Here is a 21075-nt window from a genome sequence, read left to right on the forward strand (position 1 = left end):
AGTAGTGTCGTTGCCGTCTGAAGATTCGGATTGGGATTGATCAAGTACGTGAATGTACATGCCTCCACCCCTGTCGAAATTAATGTCGCTAACTGATCCGGTAGATGAATCGTCGGTTGCCTATCCTTCATCACACTTGTCACTGCTCTGTTTGGAGTCCCTTACTCAGAGTATTCTTCAGTAGGAACACAACACAGTAAAAAGATATTCCTGAGTGGTGGAATCCGCAGGATTACGCCATGAGAGGTATTTGTACGAGGTATTGTGCAACAGTTCACAGTATTCAACAGAGAGAATTCACTATTGTGTTGCTGCCCTATGAACGCAACATACTGCTTCATTACTCTACCATTAGTACTGTCATGCCATAATTCGATTTATACATATGGCGACGATGAGAATGAGGAATTGGTAAACGTTGGCAAGAAAAGAAAACAGAATATATCATGAGTCAAAGGGATTGAAATTGGGATGGTTCCCGTAATGGAACTCCCTGCTCGGTTCGAATCGAGTGCCTGCAACATTGCCTGGCCCATACTTACGTTCAGCAATATGATATTGCCGATATCCTTACGGGAAATTGCCATGGGCATAATGTACATACTCCATATGTCATAAGGGAGATAGAGGGGTCGATAAGATTCTTGCAGGTGACTAGGACATGCCAGCCATCGTCCAACTCTCGCCAGGAAACCTCTGAGAACAACGTTTTTATGGCCCTTTCTGCTCCGTTAGCTCACGCGAACGTCCTGGCCTTGAGATCGAAGAGCCAGTGAGTTTTCGGTGACCACAGCTCATTGGCGGCCCTTCTTATCAACTCGAGTCGGTCATCGTCCTGAAGGCATTCAGCAGTTAAATGAGCAGCCTTATTGTTGAATGCTACCAGTGGTGTATTGATGCATTGTTGAGCTAGCGAAAGGGAGCTGGGCCCAAGCAGCTCGCCGTATGCTATTGGTATTCTCGATCGAATGTCTGATTGCCTCGGATCAGCCCCACGTAAATGCGCCAATACCTGGAACTCATGCTACGATGGCAATCACTGAAGAGACACCGCACTTGATCAAACGTTAGCTCGCGAGCATAATGAAGTGCTGTGAAGTATCCTCTGGTCATCTGGATCCAAAGAACCACATCTTCATATCCATTGAACCTGCCCAACCATGTTCATCATCATCATCATCACGGCGTGCTGTCTCCGCTCACCTGGCCGCTTCGATCATCATAGCGTCATTCCTATAAACCTGCCCTGTTCTCATTAATGTTTGTAACATCGACAGATTGCCTCTTGCGCAAGCCTGTATCGCTGGCGAGAATGTCTGAGTACGTCAATCCGTGTTAGTGAATTTAAGCCTCTTTACCTTGTAGGGTGTTTTATTAACATCAGCATTGTGAGCAGTGAGGCATTCGACGACATCAACGCGATCGTTTTCCACTGCAACGTATCTGAAGCCTCAAGAAAATGACGTTTCTAAATGTAGATGTTCAGCTACAGCGGAGTAACTCCACGTGAATCTACTGCGTTCACGATGGACTCATCAGCATCAGTGACCTCGAGGAGCCAGCGGACAAATTTGAGATGACCTCGGCCTATGAAGATGACATCGAGCCCAGCTACAGCGTCATTCTCACATGAGGCCACCCATAAAGGTGTTAACCCATAGGCAGCTGGCTGTGTCAGCTGTGATCGGTCAATGCCAAGTGACAAAATGAACCTAATCAAACCGAGGCACTCTGAGTGTTGCCGCAATCACTTACTCGGCCAGCTCAAGTCTGCCTCCAAAAGCTGCCAGAAACAGCGCCCCCCGCCCCTCCGCATCCTTGGCATTCATCGAAACCTTTCCGATGTACTGGGAGAGTGTCCTTACCTGAACCAAAGGCGTCTTCCAAGACCTTACACACCGATCTCACTATCTCAAAGTGGCCCAGATGTACTGCTAGCAAGAAAGGACTCCACGATGCCGTGTTGGACAGGCCGGGAATCTCGTCAGTGGCAGCGCTCCTCGACACCTGAGTGAAGCAGACAGTAGGGATTCACTCGTGTCACACGAGTCGTGTGTTCCGAACCTACCCTCGTTAGCCACCATCGAACTATCTCAGCATTGCCAAACAGTAGAGCTGAAGCGAAGCCCGTGAAGCCGCCATCATCGACGATGTCCGGGTCGCAGGCCGCACGGTGAAAGCTAGCAACAATGGGAATGCATCAACTCACGGAGCTGCTTCCTTACAGATGCTTGGCAATTGCGACATTGTTCCTAGCACATGCAATGAAGAAAGCTGTCCGACCGCTGGCGTCTTGAGCATTCACATCACATCCAAGTCTAGTAAGGACTTCAATGCACTTCCGACCTGATCGTCACAATCGATCTCAGATGTTCAACACTCCCCTACTGTTGTGCTTTGCGGCTAAGGTAAGCAGAGTATCTCCTGTTCGGCTCTTCGCGTTCACCAGGGCCGTGATCGCTCCACTACGCGACTGACAACAGGATGATAGATCTTGGATTGGGCATCACTGACAGGCGGCTCTACAGAAGCATCAGGGAGGTCCCCGACCAACAAGGACTGTAAAGCCTCAGAATCGTCCTCTACTGCCGCCCTCCACAGTGGATTTCTTCCGATCGCCCCGAGAGAGGGGATTTGGAACGTTTGTGAACGTATCTGCGTGCAACTCGTTTTCGTTTTCACCAAGTGGTTTCGCTACAATAGGAGGCCGCCCTTGAGCTCTAACATGTTCCTGAGCACGACGTCTGATGATGCTGGTCTCAACTGGTTCTAAACCAATCATGGGAATTGAGACATTGTTAGGAAACTATGAGGAAAATGAAGGCCCCATGACCACGACCTCAACGGTGTAATATGTATAAAGCACTGCAGGAGCAGAACTCGAGGGGTGATGACCAAGCCTGTATACTTCTATCACATAGCCACCCAAGTGAATGATGAACCCCAACACGATGAAGGAGATTATACCTTGGAAACGCCAGGATGAGAAGCAATGGTATCGAATACTAGGCATGTTTTCGGCTGCTATCACCTTTGCCTAATACTAACACCATCAATATGCGTACATGCGACCAACCGCAGCTCACTCAAGTCGAGAGAGCATCCTCTACGTAGGACCATCGACCGACTTTGTCAGGTTAATCGCTGAGGATGGAGCCCCTTATTTCAAAGCGTGGCAAATAGATTACTATGAGTGCTATTATCTGCAGGTGCTGTGATCGCCGTCGCTGTCATGGCGCTCCTTTCCACCAACTGTTGTATGAATATAAAGCATACCATACCATCAGCAATTCACTACTTTCTCCGTTATACTCGAGTTAATATCATCAAAGTCGGCCTTGTCGGCTAAGGCTATCACCTCTACTGCTTCGTATCTGTCGCAAATCCAATCGATGCATTGGGCTGACCAGAGCTGACTGTAGGTGTGTATTGATAGTGTTAGCCTTCTCGCTGCGTGTTGATGATTTCCGTTGGTCCCCCGGTTTAATAGCAGTGAAGGCCTGCTTCGCTCCGCTAGCCTTTGCCACTGTACGTAATATCGCAAGTCGTCTCATTTCCCTAGCGCCCTGGAAATGACCATCTGAAGTGATTTAAGGCCTTGTATGCATCACGCTGTATGGTCTGCCTTACCCCAAACGATTCTCATATTGGGGTCCTTCGGGCACGCCTCAGCTGAATGCCCCATTTCCTTGCATGAGAAACATCGCACATTTCGTCGTGGTTTATGCTTCCTGTTTTTCTCCCCGGCTCCTCCGGTTTCCTCCTAACTCTCAACATGCCCACACCCATCACTCAGGGAGGGTACTTTAGCATCACCATTTTCTTCGTCAACATCGTCCTCATCTAATAAGGTATTGTACTCATCTTCGTCCTGAACATCTGCTATGGTTGAGCTACAATGACGAGGTTCCCCACTTTGGACTCATGTTTCGCAAACTTGCATCCGGGAGCATCTTTCCCCGTCTTACCGCAACACCACCAGAGCTCACCGCCGAACTCTGACTATCGGCCAGCCAATGATAGGTGTTCATGGGTAGTCAAGCAAGTACTGACCTGATGCGTTCGGCAACTCCAGTTGAAGTTAGCTGATTCCATGTACTCCTTATTGCAGTTCTTACACCTGATAGACGCCAGAGTTCCTCATCGGAAGTTTAACCACTGTCTCACGTTCGCTGATCGATCTCAAACAAGCGTCGTCTGGCGTAGTATTTCTTCAACCGTTGCTTCAGTTTATCGCGGTCTTCTTGCAGATCCTGCATACTGCATTGAGAGCGATGTGCGAGTAATCGCCTCACACCTTAGTTTTTCTCTCCATCTTATCCCTGTCCTTTCGTATCGCAGTCATCTCCTCGAACAGGTCTATTATCTGTGCCTTTGCCGTCTTTTTCTAACACCTTCACATCTCATCATGAGAATCACCACTTGCGACTTGCCTGCTCGTCCAATTCTGTTTGCAGTCTAGTTTTGTCGCTAGTCAGACTGTCTTTTGTGAAGATAAGGTCCTCCCTGTTCATCGAGAGACGGTCGAGAGGTCGCCAAGTACACAACCATACACCTTCTCCAACAAGCTGTTTCTTTCCTCCATCACTCGTGCGGTCTCGATTTCCAATTCATCCTTGAACTCAGTAATCTACCAGGAGTTTCTTCTAGGGACCCAAAATTAGAATCTCTCGTCGACCTCCGCTATTCCGACCGTGGCTGTTTCCTGAGCATGCTTGAGTCTATCCTGGCACTCCTTCATGCCACCAAGCTCCGTCGCCGCTTCCTGCAGCGCTTTCACCTGGCTGAGTGCAATTTACTAGGTGGAGGCTCCACCGTGGAACAGGTATGTTCAGCTACCTGCTCCGCGAGGACCTCGCTCTGAAGCTTGGCCACGTTAGTTATACTTCGTTTCTCCGATAAATCGTGAGTCAGCCGCTCAATTCGTCGTTCGGTTCCGTAGAGCTCCTAAATCGGAATTGACAGATACGAGCAGATCCCCGGAGGGTGGGATGTGAAGAGTTGCGGCCCGCAACTTGAGGGTTTGAAAGTTAAAAACTCCTGGATTGTCTTGCAGATACTTTGTGAGTACCTCTCGTGGATGGAACAAATTATTTATAGGGCGTGTGGTGTAGTGGTATCACGTCTGCTTTGCATGCAGAAGGCCCCGGGTTCGAACCCCGGCACGTCCATACCTATTCCCAATATCCCGATCATGTTACTGTTGATAAATCGGCGTTGGCAGAGGCAATTCTTTCCATTTCCTCATTCATTTCCCCAGCCTGAGTTCGCAGCGCTCGTCCTTCTATCTCCAACTCGGCGTTCCGTGCCTGACACCAAATCCATCGCCCACAGAAACGGTTCTATCAGAAGTACAGCTCAACATTCAAAGACTGAGCGGCATGAACGATACACATCGCCGTTCGCCGTTTCCACTACACAGTTCACAGAGGCCGAAATATACTTCAGCTCAGTAGATGAATAAGGTGTAGCGGGTAACAACAAGGGAGGACCACTTGGCTCAGCTCTTCATAATGACGCCCCCAGTAACCTGTTAACTCACTCGATGAGTGTTGTACTGATACTGTGTAGTCTTCATCTCTTTCTTTACACTGCGAAACCTCTGCCGCAAAACTCGGTACTCTTCCTCCATCCCATTGCGCTCAAACTACAATGAACTGCCCAGTGACATGACATTCCTCTCTGGTTACCTCGCTGGTTTCCAGTTGACTTTCCAACGCCGATATTGTGTCTCGCGCTTCCGTTATCTCGTCGAGCAACCGAGTAGAGAGAAGCTGGAAGGAAACAAAGTTATCAGCAGCTGCCTTCAGTGCACGGGTGATACAAGCCGATCTCTTTCTCTCTAGTTACAGTCGCATACATACCCATACATAGAGCTTACCATTTCTTCGAGCATTGATGTCCCCACAGGAGAACTCTTTCGACCGTTGGCCTCGCGTGAGGAGAACAGCGACGAAGCTGCCGAGCGGATCACCGAGGGGAAACTCTTCCCTGCTGCTGGGTCATCCATCAACCCAGCCCGAACCTGTTCAAAGCCTCTCGTTGACGCCATGTCCAGGGCCGACCTTAGCATAATGTATCGGCTTATTGCCCTCTTGGAAGAGTGGTAATAGGTAGTCTCTGATAACCGTGGCGGCAAGCTCAGGGTCGACAGCTTTCCTCGACGACCCGGGGACTTCATGTAGAGGTCCCTGACCTCCCGAGGATGATGAAGCTGTCAGTGATCGATCCGCCATCGAGGAGGAATATGATCATAAACGCTAAACTGCAGACGGAGATCCGTTCCTAGATACAAAATGGTGACGGCAACGACCACCTATCACCCGAACCTAACCTCCACCAAGCTAGTTTATCCGAATGACGACTGACTGCCAAGACACTATTCAACTACTTCGGTCGTGCGATCAGGCTTTACTACTACACCTTTTCCCGATAGATAAGATGTGGTGCGATCAAGTCGTCGCCCCTGAGGAGTTCAGAGCGTATCACAAAAGCAATGTCATCACACTCAACCGCATTGAGTAACTTTCTCTCCACAGTCGGTATTGACAGCGCAAGGCTCATTACATAGCGATAACATGATTGGAAAAGCATCACAAGTAAGAGCCAACGTATACAGTGTATCACTCGGATGAGTTGCAGTTGGAATAGACAACGCTTTTACGTTGGTACGAACACCATGACCACAGTAATTGGTGAGGACATCTGTAAAGAACAGCGGAGCGAAGCAACAACTGTTTAACAACCGGGCGCAACGATAGAATCGTTTCCGGTCAAATGCATTCGGTAGTTGCTGGTCAATATCAGCCTCATCTATCACCGAGCATGGAACCTATCAAAAATGCCATACAGAGAATATCAACCATCCTCAACCTACCAGCGATGATCTGTCCAGCCCTTCAGAGGCGTCAACTATACCATCCACTGCAGAGCTGGCCCTCCACCGAGGCTTCTTAGGGGGAGCATTGGCCTCCGTAACTCCCCTAGCTGATACGGTATCAGTAAGAGCATGCAGCCAGTCTCGTAGCCTACGAGTCGTAGGTCTAGGGATGCACACCCAGGATCGACAACACTGGCCTACCGAGAACGTGCGAATCCTCCCATCGTCATGACTCAGTGTCGTTAGAAAAGCGACTCTTGACCACAGTGAAAACAGCTGTAACAAGGGAGGGCTCATTATAGTTGATATCGCCTGCTAACGTGAGGCTATCGTTAATTCCCAATATACTCTTCCGGGGGGAGTCACAAAACAACCTTACCGTCAGTCCCTTCCTAGGTCTGGTCTCGACTGAGGTCACTTGACCGTTTTATGCCTGCGTTCGGACCGTTGAGCCAATCTGCGCATACTGTCCGATACGCAAACGGTGTAGCCCAGAGATGCCAGAGTTGCTGAAAAATACACCCTGTGGGATTCGAACCCGAGACTTGATGCGATAGATATCTCAATAACCTCTGCATGGAAGTTCTCAGCGTATCAGCACACATCGGGTATTAGCGTGGAGTATGTAACAATATTATCGACAACATACATCACGACCCATACCACTCCCTGAGAACATTACCATCATCTCCTTCCTTAATCTCGAGTCGCCATTCACTGACGACTCCTCCATCATAACCAGCATATACTGTCCGATGGCTACTGTCACTCTCTGTAGGCATTCCGAAGCCAACCGACATCGCTCGAGTGCTCCCAGCACCGCCTCTCTTCTTAGCTGTCTGGTACTCCCCTCTGAGCTCTCACAAGCGGGTTGAAGTGGTAGACCCAGACGGACCCAAGGAGTATCTATACCCAACTGCCACGAGGGGAGTGCTGGAACATATAAGCGCTTCCCTCAGCTGAGCTCAGGAGTTTCCACGAACACACAAGTCTATATACCAATTCGAATAGGAGTGCAAAAGAATCTCCCAAAATCCAAACTATTTCGCCCACACATGTGACCGACCAAATGCATATTTTCCAACACTGTCGTGTAGACTACCACCAAACCATCGCCATTACATAGGAATAGCACCACTCTCAGTGGAGACTGCCGAGAGCCTCTTTTCTTCGTCAACAGCCATATAGCACCACCGTTGATATAAATCCGCTTATAGGTGCTAGTAAAATCGTCTACTACATCATCCCTGTTGAAAATAGGCTCTTAAGGCTGAAAAAGGCTGAAAATAGGTGCTTGTTCATATAGGCTTATAGGCTTATATTCTTATAGCACCACCGTTGGGTGGATACGTTCCCCTAAATGCCCAAGTCAGATCGTCTACTACACTTCCCAGTATTGGAGGAATATATGTTTGCTTTGCTCAGCTGAGCTCAAGAGTTTCCTTACGAATTGGGGTAGAAGTGCACAAAAATAACATTCCGAAATTTCCTTGGAATTTTCACCAACACATGTGGTTGACCATGTGCATATTCCCCTCCCCCACACTGACACTTTCACTATCCCATCACTACATTTCCTTAGCAGTACTGGTAGACCACTCCCTGATCTGGCCGTGGACCCCAGTTGCAAACAGTCCACCATGAACGAAACATAAGCCTCTCACTGACTTCTCCCCCCACATTCTGGTATAACGCCCAAGTATCCATAAACGGATGATAAGAGGTAATACAACATTACTCGAACAGAGTAGATGTATGGACCCATCAAACATGCCGACTGGAGATCCTCCTCCTTGTCACTGAAGGAAAGGGAATGGATGCCGCTCACTGTAGTAGTCGAGATAAGAATACTTTCTTCACCACTCACACAAGTATGTGGAGGTACTACCGATAAGAACAACAACAACGGCCAAGTAAGAGAAAATACAGTGCGGAAGCGTCGATGGGGATGGTCACAACTCTTGGGAACTTTATCGATTACAATGGCGCACGCTATTACTTCCGATATGTTTTCGAATTTCACTAGAATCGAATTCGTGTGACCCCGACTTGCTGCCTTTCTTCTAAAGATTATATCATTCATCTTCTCTTCCTCTCTGCATGCAGCTAGCCACCCGATCGGTCTTGTGATGGTTGCCAGGTCAATGCTGGAGTCCAGGATCTACTACGGAACCGCTGTATATGTCAGAATGAACATTTAGTACTTGTCTGAGCACTATTAAAGTGAAACCACTTCTACTTGCGGTTCTATATTTGTTTCCTAGCTCTAGATTGAGTTCATCGATTGTTTCAGTTATTCTTACTTTGTAAATCTGAATGGGTTGCCACAGCTCGACCCTTGTAGGGTCCGGACTCGATAATCATGACGTTACCCGCAACGCCATCATGAAGGCCGCTGCCAGTAAAAGCCATGCCCATCCCACTGTCGTCCAGCGCTCTCGGATACGTTATGAGCCGATAGAGCAGTTTTATCACTTCGAGAGTCGAGTGATCGGTAGCGGTTACAACGGTCCGGTCCGGTTGGCTATAAATCGGCGATTAAATAAGGCCTTCGCGGTTAAGTCATTTAAGAAGAAGCGCATCAGTAGCAAGAAAATGGCTCTACTGAAAAGTGAGGTCGACATATACTTACGGTTGGACCATCCTAACATCGCACGCTTACATGAAGTTTTCGAGGATGACAAATTTGTTCATATCGTGATGGAATACTGCAAAGGTAAGGAGCTCTACCATCGTCTGGTCTCTGAGGAAGGCCAACACTTCTCCGAATCGGTGGCGGCCGAGACGACTTACCAAATGCTACTACCGTTGAAGTATCTGCATGCACATAATGTTGTGCACAGGGATATCAAACTTGAGAACTACCTCTACGATAGTAAAGATGAGAATGCTACGCTCAAGCTCATCGACTTTGGTTTTAGCAAGATTATAGATCCATCTCGTCGTATGCACCAATCTTGTGGTAGCGTAGCGTATGTAGCTCCTGAGGTTCTGGAGGGCTCCTACACCAACAAGTGTGATTTGTGGTCGCTAGGTGTTATCGTATATATGCTACTGAGTGGATCGCCACCATTTCATGGTCCGGAAAGGGATATGTTGGTTAGCATTGAGGAAGGTGAATACGAAATGCCCGAGGAAAAGTGGGCGAATATTTCCCCTCAAGCTAAAGACTTTGTACGCAGACTTTTGATACGCGATCCCGAGGAAAGGATGTCGGCCTCAGAGGCATTGCAACATCCGTGGATCGTAGGGCGATCTTCGAAGGTGTGCGGTTCATATCAGATTGGTGATGAAGTGTTGGAGTCTATGCGGCGTTATGCGGCGTGTTCGCACTTCAGGAGAGCTGCTATGTGTATGATGGCGTACAGCCTCACCAGTGACGAGATAAGCGATTTGAAGTTTCAGTTTTGGGCGTTGGACACGGAAAGAAAAGGAGTTATTAAACTGTCTGATATGGTTGAAGTGATGAAAGGGAAGTTGGACATCTCCAATAGGGAGATTGAGCACATGTTTAACGTCTTGGATCAGTCTGGTGATGGCGAGATAGAATATTCAGAGTTTGTCGCTGCTATGCTATTGAATCGAGTAAAGTTTCACGAAGATTTGGTACGGGATACTTTCCGGGCCTTTGATGTTAAAGGCACTGGTAAATTGAATGTTAATGATGTATTGGCTATCTTGGGAAAAGACGCAGAGGACGCGGAAGAGCTCTTCCGGGAGGGCGAGGTTGACGAGAACGGCGAGATTGATTATGAGAAGTTTTTGAGGGCCCTCAGATTAGAAAGGGATGATACTGATTCCAATCACTTACGGTTGAAGTCGATTGGTATGGTGGTTGACTCAGCAGTGGCGTCTCGTCCTCAGAGTGAGCAGACTATTGGTAGGAAAATGTCTAGGATTAAGAGCATCACTGATGCATTGCCGCCGACGGCACTATTCGAACAATATGAGGGCACTTCTGATCGTCTGGCGATACCTGATGAAATCTCGTATAAGAAGCCTTATGGTATATCGGATGCTGCTAGACAGGAATCAGCACGGTGTTCGGAGGCACCCACTGTTACTGGAGTGTCATCTGATGAGCTTTACTCATCGCAGATCTCCAAGGAAGGAGCGGAGACGCGGTCACCTGGGAAGGCTGCTGTTGTTAATGGAGTAGTTGGATAGTGTACACTTATACGACCATTCATTGTATTCTACTCTTCTATTGGATATCATCAATCCTGTTGTCCTGTTCTGGCTAGTGTCGTACAGGAATACGTATCTTTTACACTTGTTATTAGTCTTATTGGTTTCGTCTGAGTTGATAACAACACTTATCTATGATATTCAGTGTAGTGGAGGTAGTCTGAGAGGTTTTTACCGGTTTTGTCTTTGTATAAACGTTATCGGAATATACACTGTATGTTGCTCCTGAGAGCAAAAACCGCGATCGTCATTTTCTATTTGGTGGACATTTAGAACTATCGTATTGGTTTGTTTGCCAACTCTGGAAATGATGGCCTAATTGTCGTGGTTAGTCAGTCAGCACACCTTCCTCTCCTACTTAAATATCGTCTGTTGTTATCTTCTCGCCATCTCTCTGTTGTGTTCGAGTACTAGCTATAGTCTCATATGTGCTCAGATGATTGGTGACACTGCAAGCAGCAATAGGAGAATGATCCTTCCGTCTGAGGCAGCATGTGCCCTGAAGGATATGCCTGAAGCCGCAATAATCACTCGTGTTGACTGTGCTCACACTTCATCTCGGAAAATCGTAGTATTATATCGCTGAAGTCGTTTCTTGTATGTTGTTGTGTAGGTATCAGAGGTATGGCGTGCACAAATGTTTTATGTTCTTGATGATCTAGAGCCCCGAGATCCTTTGCTCCTACCTCTCTGGACCGCTATATTCAATGCCATGACGACGAATAGTCATCAAAGTATAGATTTTTATTTCGAGTCGCCAACGAGCCCGGCTCTACTAACAGAGGCAACGACTGAGAGTCTAACACTTGAAAATGCGATTCGTGTAAGGCCAGTAGTATATTGTGTGCATCTCGCTACTAATTTTCTCAGGGAGATGACACCACAGGTTCTGGGTGTTGTAGCCGACGATCATCAGCGTCCACATCAGCCACCCTGGCTAAATGTGTATCCTTCAATGACGATGTTATATTTTTTGAATGAAGCGTGGTACGTATTATCAGTGTAGTCTATTTAGAGTGCATTCATGAGGATGCTGTAAAAACAGCGTTCCATGGAAGTGGCACTTCGCTATCAGTCTTGTCATATTTCCCGGAAGGCGCAAAGCCGCAGAGGGAGGAATCGTTGCTAATGTTCTCATCATAAAGAAATTCGTCATCATATAGTCTCCTGTTCGGCATCTCTAGTCAATCCACGGTACCCATATAATACGTCTCTCTCTAGTACCCGTTCTAATCGGGGGTATAAGTGCAATGTTGATGATTACACTATCCTACTAAGGTCATACAGTACCAGTGAATGCTTACTCTTATCCAACTTATTGCGGGAGGATCTTCATCGAATATTGTTTGGCTGTGTGCATTGTCTCCTCAGAATCGCCGTTTTCCGTCTAGGGACCTTATCTCATGTATAATATCGTTACGTACTCTGTTACACATCTATTTCGATAGATAGTAATTGGCGATGATATGTCCATTACCAGCAATAATACGCTGTAGGAGTTTAATGGAACCCGTGAGCGCAAATGTCGTTCATGCGCTTCTTCACACTCCGTATTGTGACGTTATCTGCTATCCATATACTTGTTGTGTACTTGCTTCACCGTGTTGGTGACTAAATGCAAGATCAAGTTGGTCGAACGGGTTGAGTATACAGCGAACATCAACACGCACTCTGTAAGGTTACCTTAGAATCGCAAACGGAGTATATAGTCGCGAGCATAGATCATATCTTCGAGATTTGTTCCCCTTGATATTGTGTTGTATTGTTAATGGGAAGGAGTTTTTGCTAAGGATATCTGGGGTGAAAGTCATCCCAAGTATCTCATATTAACTCATAAAAGAAACTAGAAACTAATCAATTTATCATACTCATTCTAGAATAGCTAGTATGTATCAGTCCCAACTTCACCTCGTTATGTAACTGTCGAACAATTTAAAAAATACAATCTTCACAATTTGAGACTCAAAATGTCCAGATTTCTCCCGAGTAGGTCAAATCTTCCAACCTACCCACTACGCGGCGTACTACGCACCTCCTAGACAGAGCGGCAGAATTCATTCCATTTGCGTTCAGTAAACTCCTTTCTAGAACTTACAATATACTTTCTCTCGTATTCACCTGTTTGAAGTGGGCTGAATAGTCGTACCGAATAATCAATAATCTGTAACGAATTTCAGAGAAAATTCCCTCCGTGCACATTATGATGAGGTAATATTCCGATCTATTTAGAATCAATAGTCTCAGTTAGCAGTATTAACATCTCCTAAGCTCTAACACAACCGTGAAAACATTCCTTAGTAAGACACTTGAACGACTACAACTGACCAAAGTTTGTTCTGTGTTCCAAATGGCCAGTGGTTCAACGAATGCGACTATGACTACTCGTTAAACACTTAACGCTCCCAACTCTACCATCATAAGAGTTACCAAAAGCTTAACAAACTGTAGGGTACTATACAACACATTCTAAGACATCCACAATACCCGTGATTTAGCCACGACTCCAATTGTGTCAGCTGTCCCCAGCAGAGACAATTCTAGTAATGCTCACTCTCATATCAGGAGGATAATGGCCATTCTCATTATCATTAATATTCCGCTGGTGAATACTATAATCATCCTGATTAAAGTAATAACGTCACAAAATCGAACATCTCAGTTCGACATACCTTCAGTCTACGGGAAGCTCGAAGACGCAAGATACGTTTGACTGAACACAACACTGTTGCCTCTTCGAACGAGCACCATTGAGCAGTTTTCTACTGCTTACGACGGGAGAGACGGTGAGTGCTAGGCCCTACACGCGGCGGCATGCGGCATGTAGTAACTATCACCAGTCACACCCCCATCTCGGTATCCACTGCTCGTTCTTTCAAATACAATGATTAAAACTAACAATAAAATTCTAATCAATTATCGCCTCGAGGGAAAAGTAGTAATAGACGTTCTCACCGACCAACCTGAGAACAATTACAGATTACTCACATTCATAAAAGCACAGCCCGAGCATAAACTAGTATAACCTCACCTACAGTCCTACCCCTCCACAACTGACCGTCCATCTCGATCAGCCCACCAGCCTTCAAAACCACTGCCATTCGCGGTCACTAGTAGACCAGCATCATAAGGAGGAAGGCGGCAAGCCGATCGGGAGGACGGCCGTACTAGGACGGGGAGGGTCCAACGCTCACTAACTAGATAAGTAAAGTATCAGCGATGAACTCCAATTAAGATAACATGCCAAGATCAGGGACGACGGTTACTCACATAAACTGCTATCTTGTGATGCGAATGCAACTCCTTCGACATTATTACTTTACAGTTTACATTCTAGTAGCGACGATAACCTGATAAAAGTACAATCAACATCCAATCGAAATTGACAAGCTGATGAATCACCTCCTCCCCTCCTCCCCCTCCCCCTCCCCATCGCCTACCGCCGCCTCCAAAGCCACCAACTGTTAATGAGAGGCGTTCAAGTTCGGGCGAGACCTTTTTGAAAAACTCTGTGACACCATACACTGCTCGGGAACTTACAGTTTGGTTTGCCTCGCGGAGGATCTGAACCAGGTCCCTAGCCATCTTGATCTTATCAGGAGTGAAAAACGTATAGGCATTTCCCTTGCACCCAGCTCGTCCCGTACGACCTGTTGTTCACAAATAGGCAGTCGCACGTAATCCTACGCTTACCAATTCTGTGGACATAATCCTCGATTTGGCCTGGAAAGTCATAGTTAACAACATGGCGTATGTCCTTCACATCTAGTCCACGACTAGCGACATCAGTAGCGATCATAATAGGGCTCTTCCCCGACTTGAACTCATGGAGCACCTACAACATCACACTCACAAAACATCACCAACAACAACAATACACTACCCAATCTCGTTCCTCCTGCTTCTTATCACCGTGAATGCAAAGAGCTGGCCAACCATCCATCCTAAAATTCACAAATATAAAGGGCAATTTCAAACACCATATACACCTCAGTGTTCTAGTGAGGTCGTCGGCTCCCCTCTTAGTATCAGTGAAAATGAGCAACTTGGAGCCGTCCATGACCCTTTCCAGAAGGACTTTCAGCCTGTCCCTCTTCTCATACTCTTGGACAACGTCCACATACTGCGTTACACTAAGACAAATACCATACCCTCTCATGTTGACGTTGAGCACTCACTTATGACAGGCCTTGAGAGTGAGAGTACCAACATTAATATGAACTGGTTCCTCACGACACAGGTCCCTAGCCAACCCTTGCACCTCTTTAGGCCATGTGGCCGACCACAACAACGTCTGCCTATCGGGACGGATCTGGGATGTGATCTTGCGAATCTGAAGTCAACAGCGTTGGAGGAATATATGTTCACTTTCCACAGCTGAGCTCGGGGGTTTCCTCACTGGGTGTACAGAAACCAATGAGAATTCCCTAAAATTTTCTCAGAATTTCTTCTTCTCACCAACACATCTAGTTGACCAATGGTAAACTACATGCTTGAAAAATCTATCTTTGAAAAAAAGAATAGCTCCCCAGAGTTCAATAGCAATGAAGAAACTGTGCCTAAAGTGATGACATTTCCACGGAAACAACTTATTGCTAGCCTTGTGGAAAATTCAAAATGAATTGCACCGGTAACATTATAGGTTCTCTATAATGACATATATTTTCCCACACTAAAGGTGAGCAGATCATTCACGTAACTGTGCATACCTGCGGTTCAAAGCCCATATCCAGCATACGATCGGCTTCGTCCAGGACCAAGTAAGTAACTCTGCGCAAGTTGGTTCTCTGCGACTCCAAAAAGTCAATGAGTCGGCCAGGAGTGGCAATGCATATCTCAACCTGCAAATTTGGAGCTCCACGGATGTTCGCTTTCCTCAGCTGAGCTCAGGAGTTTCCTTACTAATCATAAGTGTTCACACACGAATTAGGGTATAAGTTTGCAAAAACCAACAATAATTTCAGAAATTCCCTCAGATTTTTTATCACCAACACATGTGGTTGACCATATACATACTTCCCCACATTTGAGAACAGATTCTCCACCTGCCAACCTACCCCCTCCGACAGATCTCGAGCCTGAGGCCCTCTAGGAACTCCACCATAGCAACAGGTGTTCTTGATCTTAGATGACTTGCCGAATTTATTGCATTCCTCTTGGATTTGTACTGCCAACTCTCTCGTTGGAGCCATAACGAGGACAATAGGTCCATCACCTTAAAGTTAATACAACATTATCGATCAACCAGCCCCATGCAGGGGCAATGCTTATGCTGTGTATTCCTACGTGTGTAGTGCACACCATGGAACGGCTGCTAGTCGGACACTATTGATTGAATTCGGATAGACTCTCCCCATTCCTAGGGTTCGAACTTGATTATATCTCGCGGAGTAGACTCCCTTGTCAATTTCAACTCCAATCAGAGAAGAAGTACTCATTCGACAAATGCTTTGTATTTATCGATTTCAACGAGCATAATTCCATTTATTCAGCATAAGAACTTTGTCAACTTACCACGTTGTAGATACGGTTGAGCGTTTATATGAACTATAGCAGGTAGTAGGAAGGCCAGAGTCTTGCCACTCCCAGTTTCAGCGATACCAACCATATCACGACCGGACATAGCAACTGGCCAACCTTGTATCTACAACGAAAGACTCAATTTAAATGATGTTCACCGGAGTGTGGTACTTGAATAGGAGTAGGAGCAACGAATCCAGCTTGGGCGAGCTCGTGCAGGATGTAATCAGGAAAGCCAGCTTGCTCGAAAGTAACTGAAATGAAAACTTCAAAAACACATGATAGAATAGCCTACACAGCTTACCAACAGGGCGGGGGACATTGCGGCCAGCCACAATGGTGATGTCGTGTTGCCGTCTGATGTTATCAACCTCCTCAGGAGTAAGGCGGCTTACATTGGGATGCTCGATATAAAAATTCTTCTCAAACTTAGTCAATTGGATGTGGCTCCAATCCTGAGAGAAACAACACTCAATAAAGAGAACACAGTGAGAGCACTGCAATAAAGAGAACACAGTGAGAGCACTGCAATAAAGAGAACACAGTGAGAGCACTGCAATAAAGAGAACACAGTGAGAGCACTGCAATAAAGAGAACACAGTGAGAGCACTGCAATAAAGAGAACACAGTGAGAGCACTGCAATAAAGAGAACACAGTGAGAGGGCTGCAATAAAGAGAACACAGTGAGAGCACTGCAATAAAGAGAACACAGTGAGAGGGCTGCAATAAAGAGAACACAGTGAGAGCACTGCAATAAAGAGAACACAGTGAGAGCACTGCAATAAAGAGAACACAGTGAGAGGGCTGCAATAAAGAGAACACAGTGAGAGAACTGCAATAAAGGGAACACAGTGAGAGGGCTGCAATAAAGAGAACACAGTGAGAGCACTGCAATAAAGAGAACACAGTGAGAGCACTGCAATAAAGAGAACACAGTGAGAGCACTGCAATAAAGAGAACACAGTGAGAGCACTGCAATAAAGAGAACACAGTGAGAGCACTGCAATAAAGAGAACACAGTGAGAGCACTGCAATAAAGAGAACACAGTGAGAGCACTGCAATAAAGGGAGATCAGTGAGATGAGCTTACTTGAGAATGCAATCGAGCCCCGAGACCAGAATTCATAAAAGAGGTGCTTCCCCCTCCTCCTCCTCCAGGATAACCAAAGCCACCACCTCCGAAGCCACCAGTATCATAACCACCCTAAGAAGTGGTAAATGAGCAATCATCAAGTAGAGGCGGCACTCACCCTGAAGTTACCGCCGTAACGGTCCCTCGAACGGGAACGGGAACGACGACGATTAGCATATGACATTATGAAGGGAATATGATCACCTTAGTTGAGAAAATGACGACCAATGTTGCACACTGAGAATGATGATCACATATCTTAGCCACTTGCAAATCTTGCATACACTTGAGTTTCCTCATCGGGGACTCCGCATTCATTCGATCGCCTCCTGATTGGGTTCAAGATTGGAAGTTTACTAAAATTTGACATTTTCTCGCCCGAGTTTCTTAGAAAAATGCAATTCTTCCTATACATGATGACGCTGAGTTGAAGTGGGTGAAACGAAGTAATTCGTTCAATATTCCTTGCCAGAGTACACTATTTATTATATGTTCATCTTTGCTAACTCCTCGAGGGATGTCACTGAGGCAACCGATACGTCAATCCGTAATGATAACAATGTAGAGAAGAAGACGTATGTGCTATCGATTCAGGATAGACATAGTTTTCTATCAGAGGCGATGTAATATAGATGGACAACGTAACGGTTTTTTACGGCGTGCGTAACGTGAGCACTTTACGGTTACGGAAGCCTTACGACTTTACGGTTGGTGCTGAACTGCTTTTTTGGAATTGTGGCGGAAAGATTCGCTGTAATGCACTCCACGATAACTCAAATAGTCGTTAAACTCATTTCCTGTGGCTCGGATTCAACCGAACCGCTGAGAGAGTAACATTTGGTTTCGCATTTACCACTCGTCTCCTTTGCAAATTCCGTCCGTCTTACTCCCAGGCTGGCCCGGAACTGCCAAGCCGGCCTCATCCCCAGATTCGCATTCACATGAAATAGATTCAGGCGACTTGAATTATCAATCCTTGTTCTTTCCTCTGCATCTCCGTAAGACCCGTTACGGCGCCGTAATTTTACGGTACGGAGCTTGAGGCGTAACCGTTAAAGTGAGCAGCTGTGGCGATCTGTAACGTGATTCAGCCTATCTATACGATGAGATGGAAGCTGTCCACGAGCTCTTCGCCCGGCTCGAGCAGCAGATAGAGACAAGCAAACCTGCCAATACTATCCATTACATAGCAGACATGCTATGTCATTATTAGTAAGCTGATATATTCGCGGTGGAGTGGTATGGGATTATCCGTCATCAGTCCTGAACATTTGCGTGGATTCTCTGCGATCTGGAGTATGGACCCACATGCACAGAGGGAGAAGGTATCGCCCTATGCCCTCCAGGGTAGTGGTAGTGGCAATGGAATTACCCCCCACAGAGTCTCCACAGGGACTTTGGGACATGTCATAGGCGAGACCTCTGCAACTGGCATCAACCCTGGCTCTACTACGCCGACTAACGCCCCTAGTGGAGTAACTGCTGACAGCATGTGGCTCGTCACAATTCGTCTTCCCTTGCTTGGTTGTCTGTTGAGTTTTGTAGTTGGGAATGAGGTCGACATCAACAGTTCGGGTTATCGTATTATATGGACCTAGATCCAGCTCAGGTCCGATCACTTCTGCTCCGACAGGACGAATGGACATCTGGTGTTATGTTCGATGGCGATACTGGTATTTCTCGAATGGATTGAAAATTCTAATTGGTTTTCTAAAACATTTTCAGTGTAGGAATAAATAGAGTTGTTGTTTGCAGTTGAAATAGCAAATTTTGAAATTTCAGGAGAAAAAAGTCTCCCCTCCACGCCTCTGGATCCACCGTGAAATTAAACATTTTTAGAATACTACATCCAGATGCGGAAGAGCTGATTTCGATGATAGTGTTGTTGTCTTAGGTAGAATCATAGCGAGCACTGCACCACTGCCCGGCGAGGCTGATAATTCAACAACCACCACCAGCGAAGTTATAACGTCGGAGGATACTCCTCTAGATTACAGTCGGGCAACACTCCCCTAGGGGTCCGTGCATCGACGGTACTGACACTTCATCTCAGGTCGGCTAGCTGATGATGTTAAGGGTATGATAAAAGCCTATTCCCCAGCTGATAAAGGGCAGGGGGCTCTCTGTGATGGAGTGGACTGGCTAGGCATACACTTTGATGTAGTGATATCATTTTATGCAACTTTCCCACTTACAAATGATTTTCAAGATCCACGCGTTTTACCCGCCTCTCCTCTATGGGCGTCAGAGCCTCCCCGAAGAGGACGACTTGTTATCAGCCAAAATGGAAAGTACTGTTGGAATGGCAGCTTGTAACGGCCTTAGGAATGATGTCCCCCTCATCCTCGTCATTACGTGAGTGCATCGCTCCGCTAAGAATTAGCAAAATAGTATGACAGGTACTCCTTGCCAGTGCTCTCATCACGGGCTGTTCCTCGCATGATTCAATTTTTTCGAGAACACAGTAAGAGAACTGGGAACAGTGTTGGAGGAATATATGCTCGCTTTCCTCAGCTGAGCTCAGGAATTTCCTTACTAATCATACGAGTTTATATGTATATACGAATCGGGTTGGAGGTAGCAGAAATTTTCCAAAATTTCCTCAGAAATCTCATACTGTCACCGACACAAGTGGCATGGGAATGTTATTGTATGATACAACAGCTTATCGTAATCATAGAGTATCGGATATCCCATCATCGTCATTCCCAATTTGAAAGCGTTCGACCAGCGGGTCGAGACGCCAGAGATTCCTCGTTCATTTTCAGTTGGTTACCTTCCAGATTGGGCAGAGGCCAAGTGAGGCAGTGAAGATGTTTCTAGACTTGCCTCCTGCGGTGTTCAATGTTGTCAATATCCATGCTGATCTCGAGGCATAGTCGAAAGCAATCCTTACCTTCACGCGCCATGAAATTCAGCGTGAAGGGCGTCATATAAGGGCATGTATAAGGGTCTGCCACCGCATAGTAGTTTGCGGACAGGATTACAACATTCTGTAGCATACGCTGTGTGAGGCCTTCACAGTTGTTATCCAAAGGTCTCCTACCTCCTTTTGTTCCGCTCCGCTCTCGGGATGGGTTTTTTTTGTAAATTTTCGGATTTAGCGCCGTCCAGGAGGAATAGCGTCCAAGGCTGTGAGCTATTAGATGTTGTGGGTATCATATCCCATCTGAGGTGCACCTATTGTTAGGTGTTGAAGAATAGTCTCCATAGTCTTGCATTGAGTAGGCGCTTGCAAAGCTTGAGTGGACCCGAATCTCCATGCTGATGCTCTTTGACCACAACAGTGAGAGTGCACGTACGCGCAACATGGATGACATTCACTCTCCTCATCCGATTCATGCCTAGCGATGAGTA

At 46.5% G+C, this 21075-nt stretch overlaps 4 protein-coding genes and 1 non-coding gene across 5 annotated transcripts; 3 read left to right on the plus strand and 2 right to left on the minus strand.

The window, feature by feature from the left end:
- Positions 1-1751: 1751 nt before the first annotated feature.
- Positions 1752-4345, minus strand: Pmar_PMAR006232 (ankyrin repeat domain containing protein; the record flags this gene model as incomplete). Its single annotated transcript, XM_002774560.1, has 13 exons — positions 1752-1865; positions 1909-2007; positions 2069-2180; positions 2226-2346; positions 2389-2473; positions 3032-3037; positions 3299-3374; positions 3612-3763; positions 3806-3871; positions 3916-4002; positions 4054-4120; positions 4168-4253; positions 4298-4345. 13 exons carry the CDS (start codon positions 4343-4345, stop codon positions 1752-1754), a joined length of 1119 nt encoding a protein of 372 aa, XP_002774606.1.
- A 754-nt stretch (positions 4346-5099) lies between these two features.
- On the plus strand, positions 5100-5171 carry Pmar_PMAR006233. Its single transcript has one exon. It is a non-coding gene; the product is annotated as a tRNA-Ala (tRNA).
- Positions 5172-9179: 4008 nt separating this feature from the next.
- Positions 9180-11380, plus strand: Pmar_PMAR006234 (calcium-dependent protein kinase, putative). Its single transcript, XM_002774561.1, has one exon. The coding sequence runs from the start codon at positions 9197-9199 to the stop codon at positions 11045-11047; it is 1851 nt and encodes a 616-aa protein (XP_002774607.1). The 5' UTR covers positions 9180-9196; the 3' UTR covers positions 11048-11380.
- A 3011-nt stretch (positions 11381-14391) lies between these two features.
- On the minus strand, positions 14392-17902 carry Pmar_PMAR006235 (RNA helicase, putative; the record flags this gene model as incomplete). Its single annotated transcript, XM_002774562.1, has 14 exons — positions 14392-14415; positions 14468-14560; positions 14606-14715; positions 14759-14900; positions 14949-15009; positions 15055-15198; positions 15244-15398; positions 15775-15906; positions 16123-16280; positions 16580-16709; positions 16757-16839; positions 16890-17040; positions 17677-17790; positions 17837-17902. 14 exons carry the CDS (start codon positions 17900-17902, stop codon positions 14392-14394), a joined length of 1563 nt encoding a protein of 520 aa, XP_002774608.1.
- A 1114-nt stretch (positions 17903-19016) lies between these two features.
- On the plus strand, positions 19017-19411 carry Pmar_PMAR006236 (hypothetical protein; the record flags this gene model as incomplete). Its single annotated transcript, XM_002774563.1, has 3 exons — positions 19017-19065; positions 19111-19193; positions 19328-19411. The coding sequence occupies 3 exons, from the start codon at positions 19017-19019 to the stop codon at positions 19409-19411; spliced, it is 216 nt and encodes a 71-aa protein (XP_002774609.1).
- Between the last annotated feature and the right edge of the window lie 1664 nt (positions 19412-21075).

The sequence above is a fragment of the Perkinsus marinus genome, assembly GCF_000006405.1.
Source record: "Perkinsus marinus ATCC 50983 genomic scaffold scf_1104296958234, whole genome shotgun sequence".
In the NCBI taxonomy this organism is placed as follows: Eukaryota; Perkinsozoa; order Perkinsida; family Perkinsidae; genus Perkinsus; species Perkinsus marinus.

What these genes read in the sequence shown, in the direction of transcription:
- Pmar_PMAR006234 (XM_002774561.1), top strand. Translation starts at nt 9,197, where the DNA reads ATGGGTTGCCACAGCTCGACCCTTGTAGGGTCCGGACTCGATAATCAT.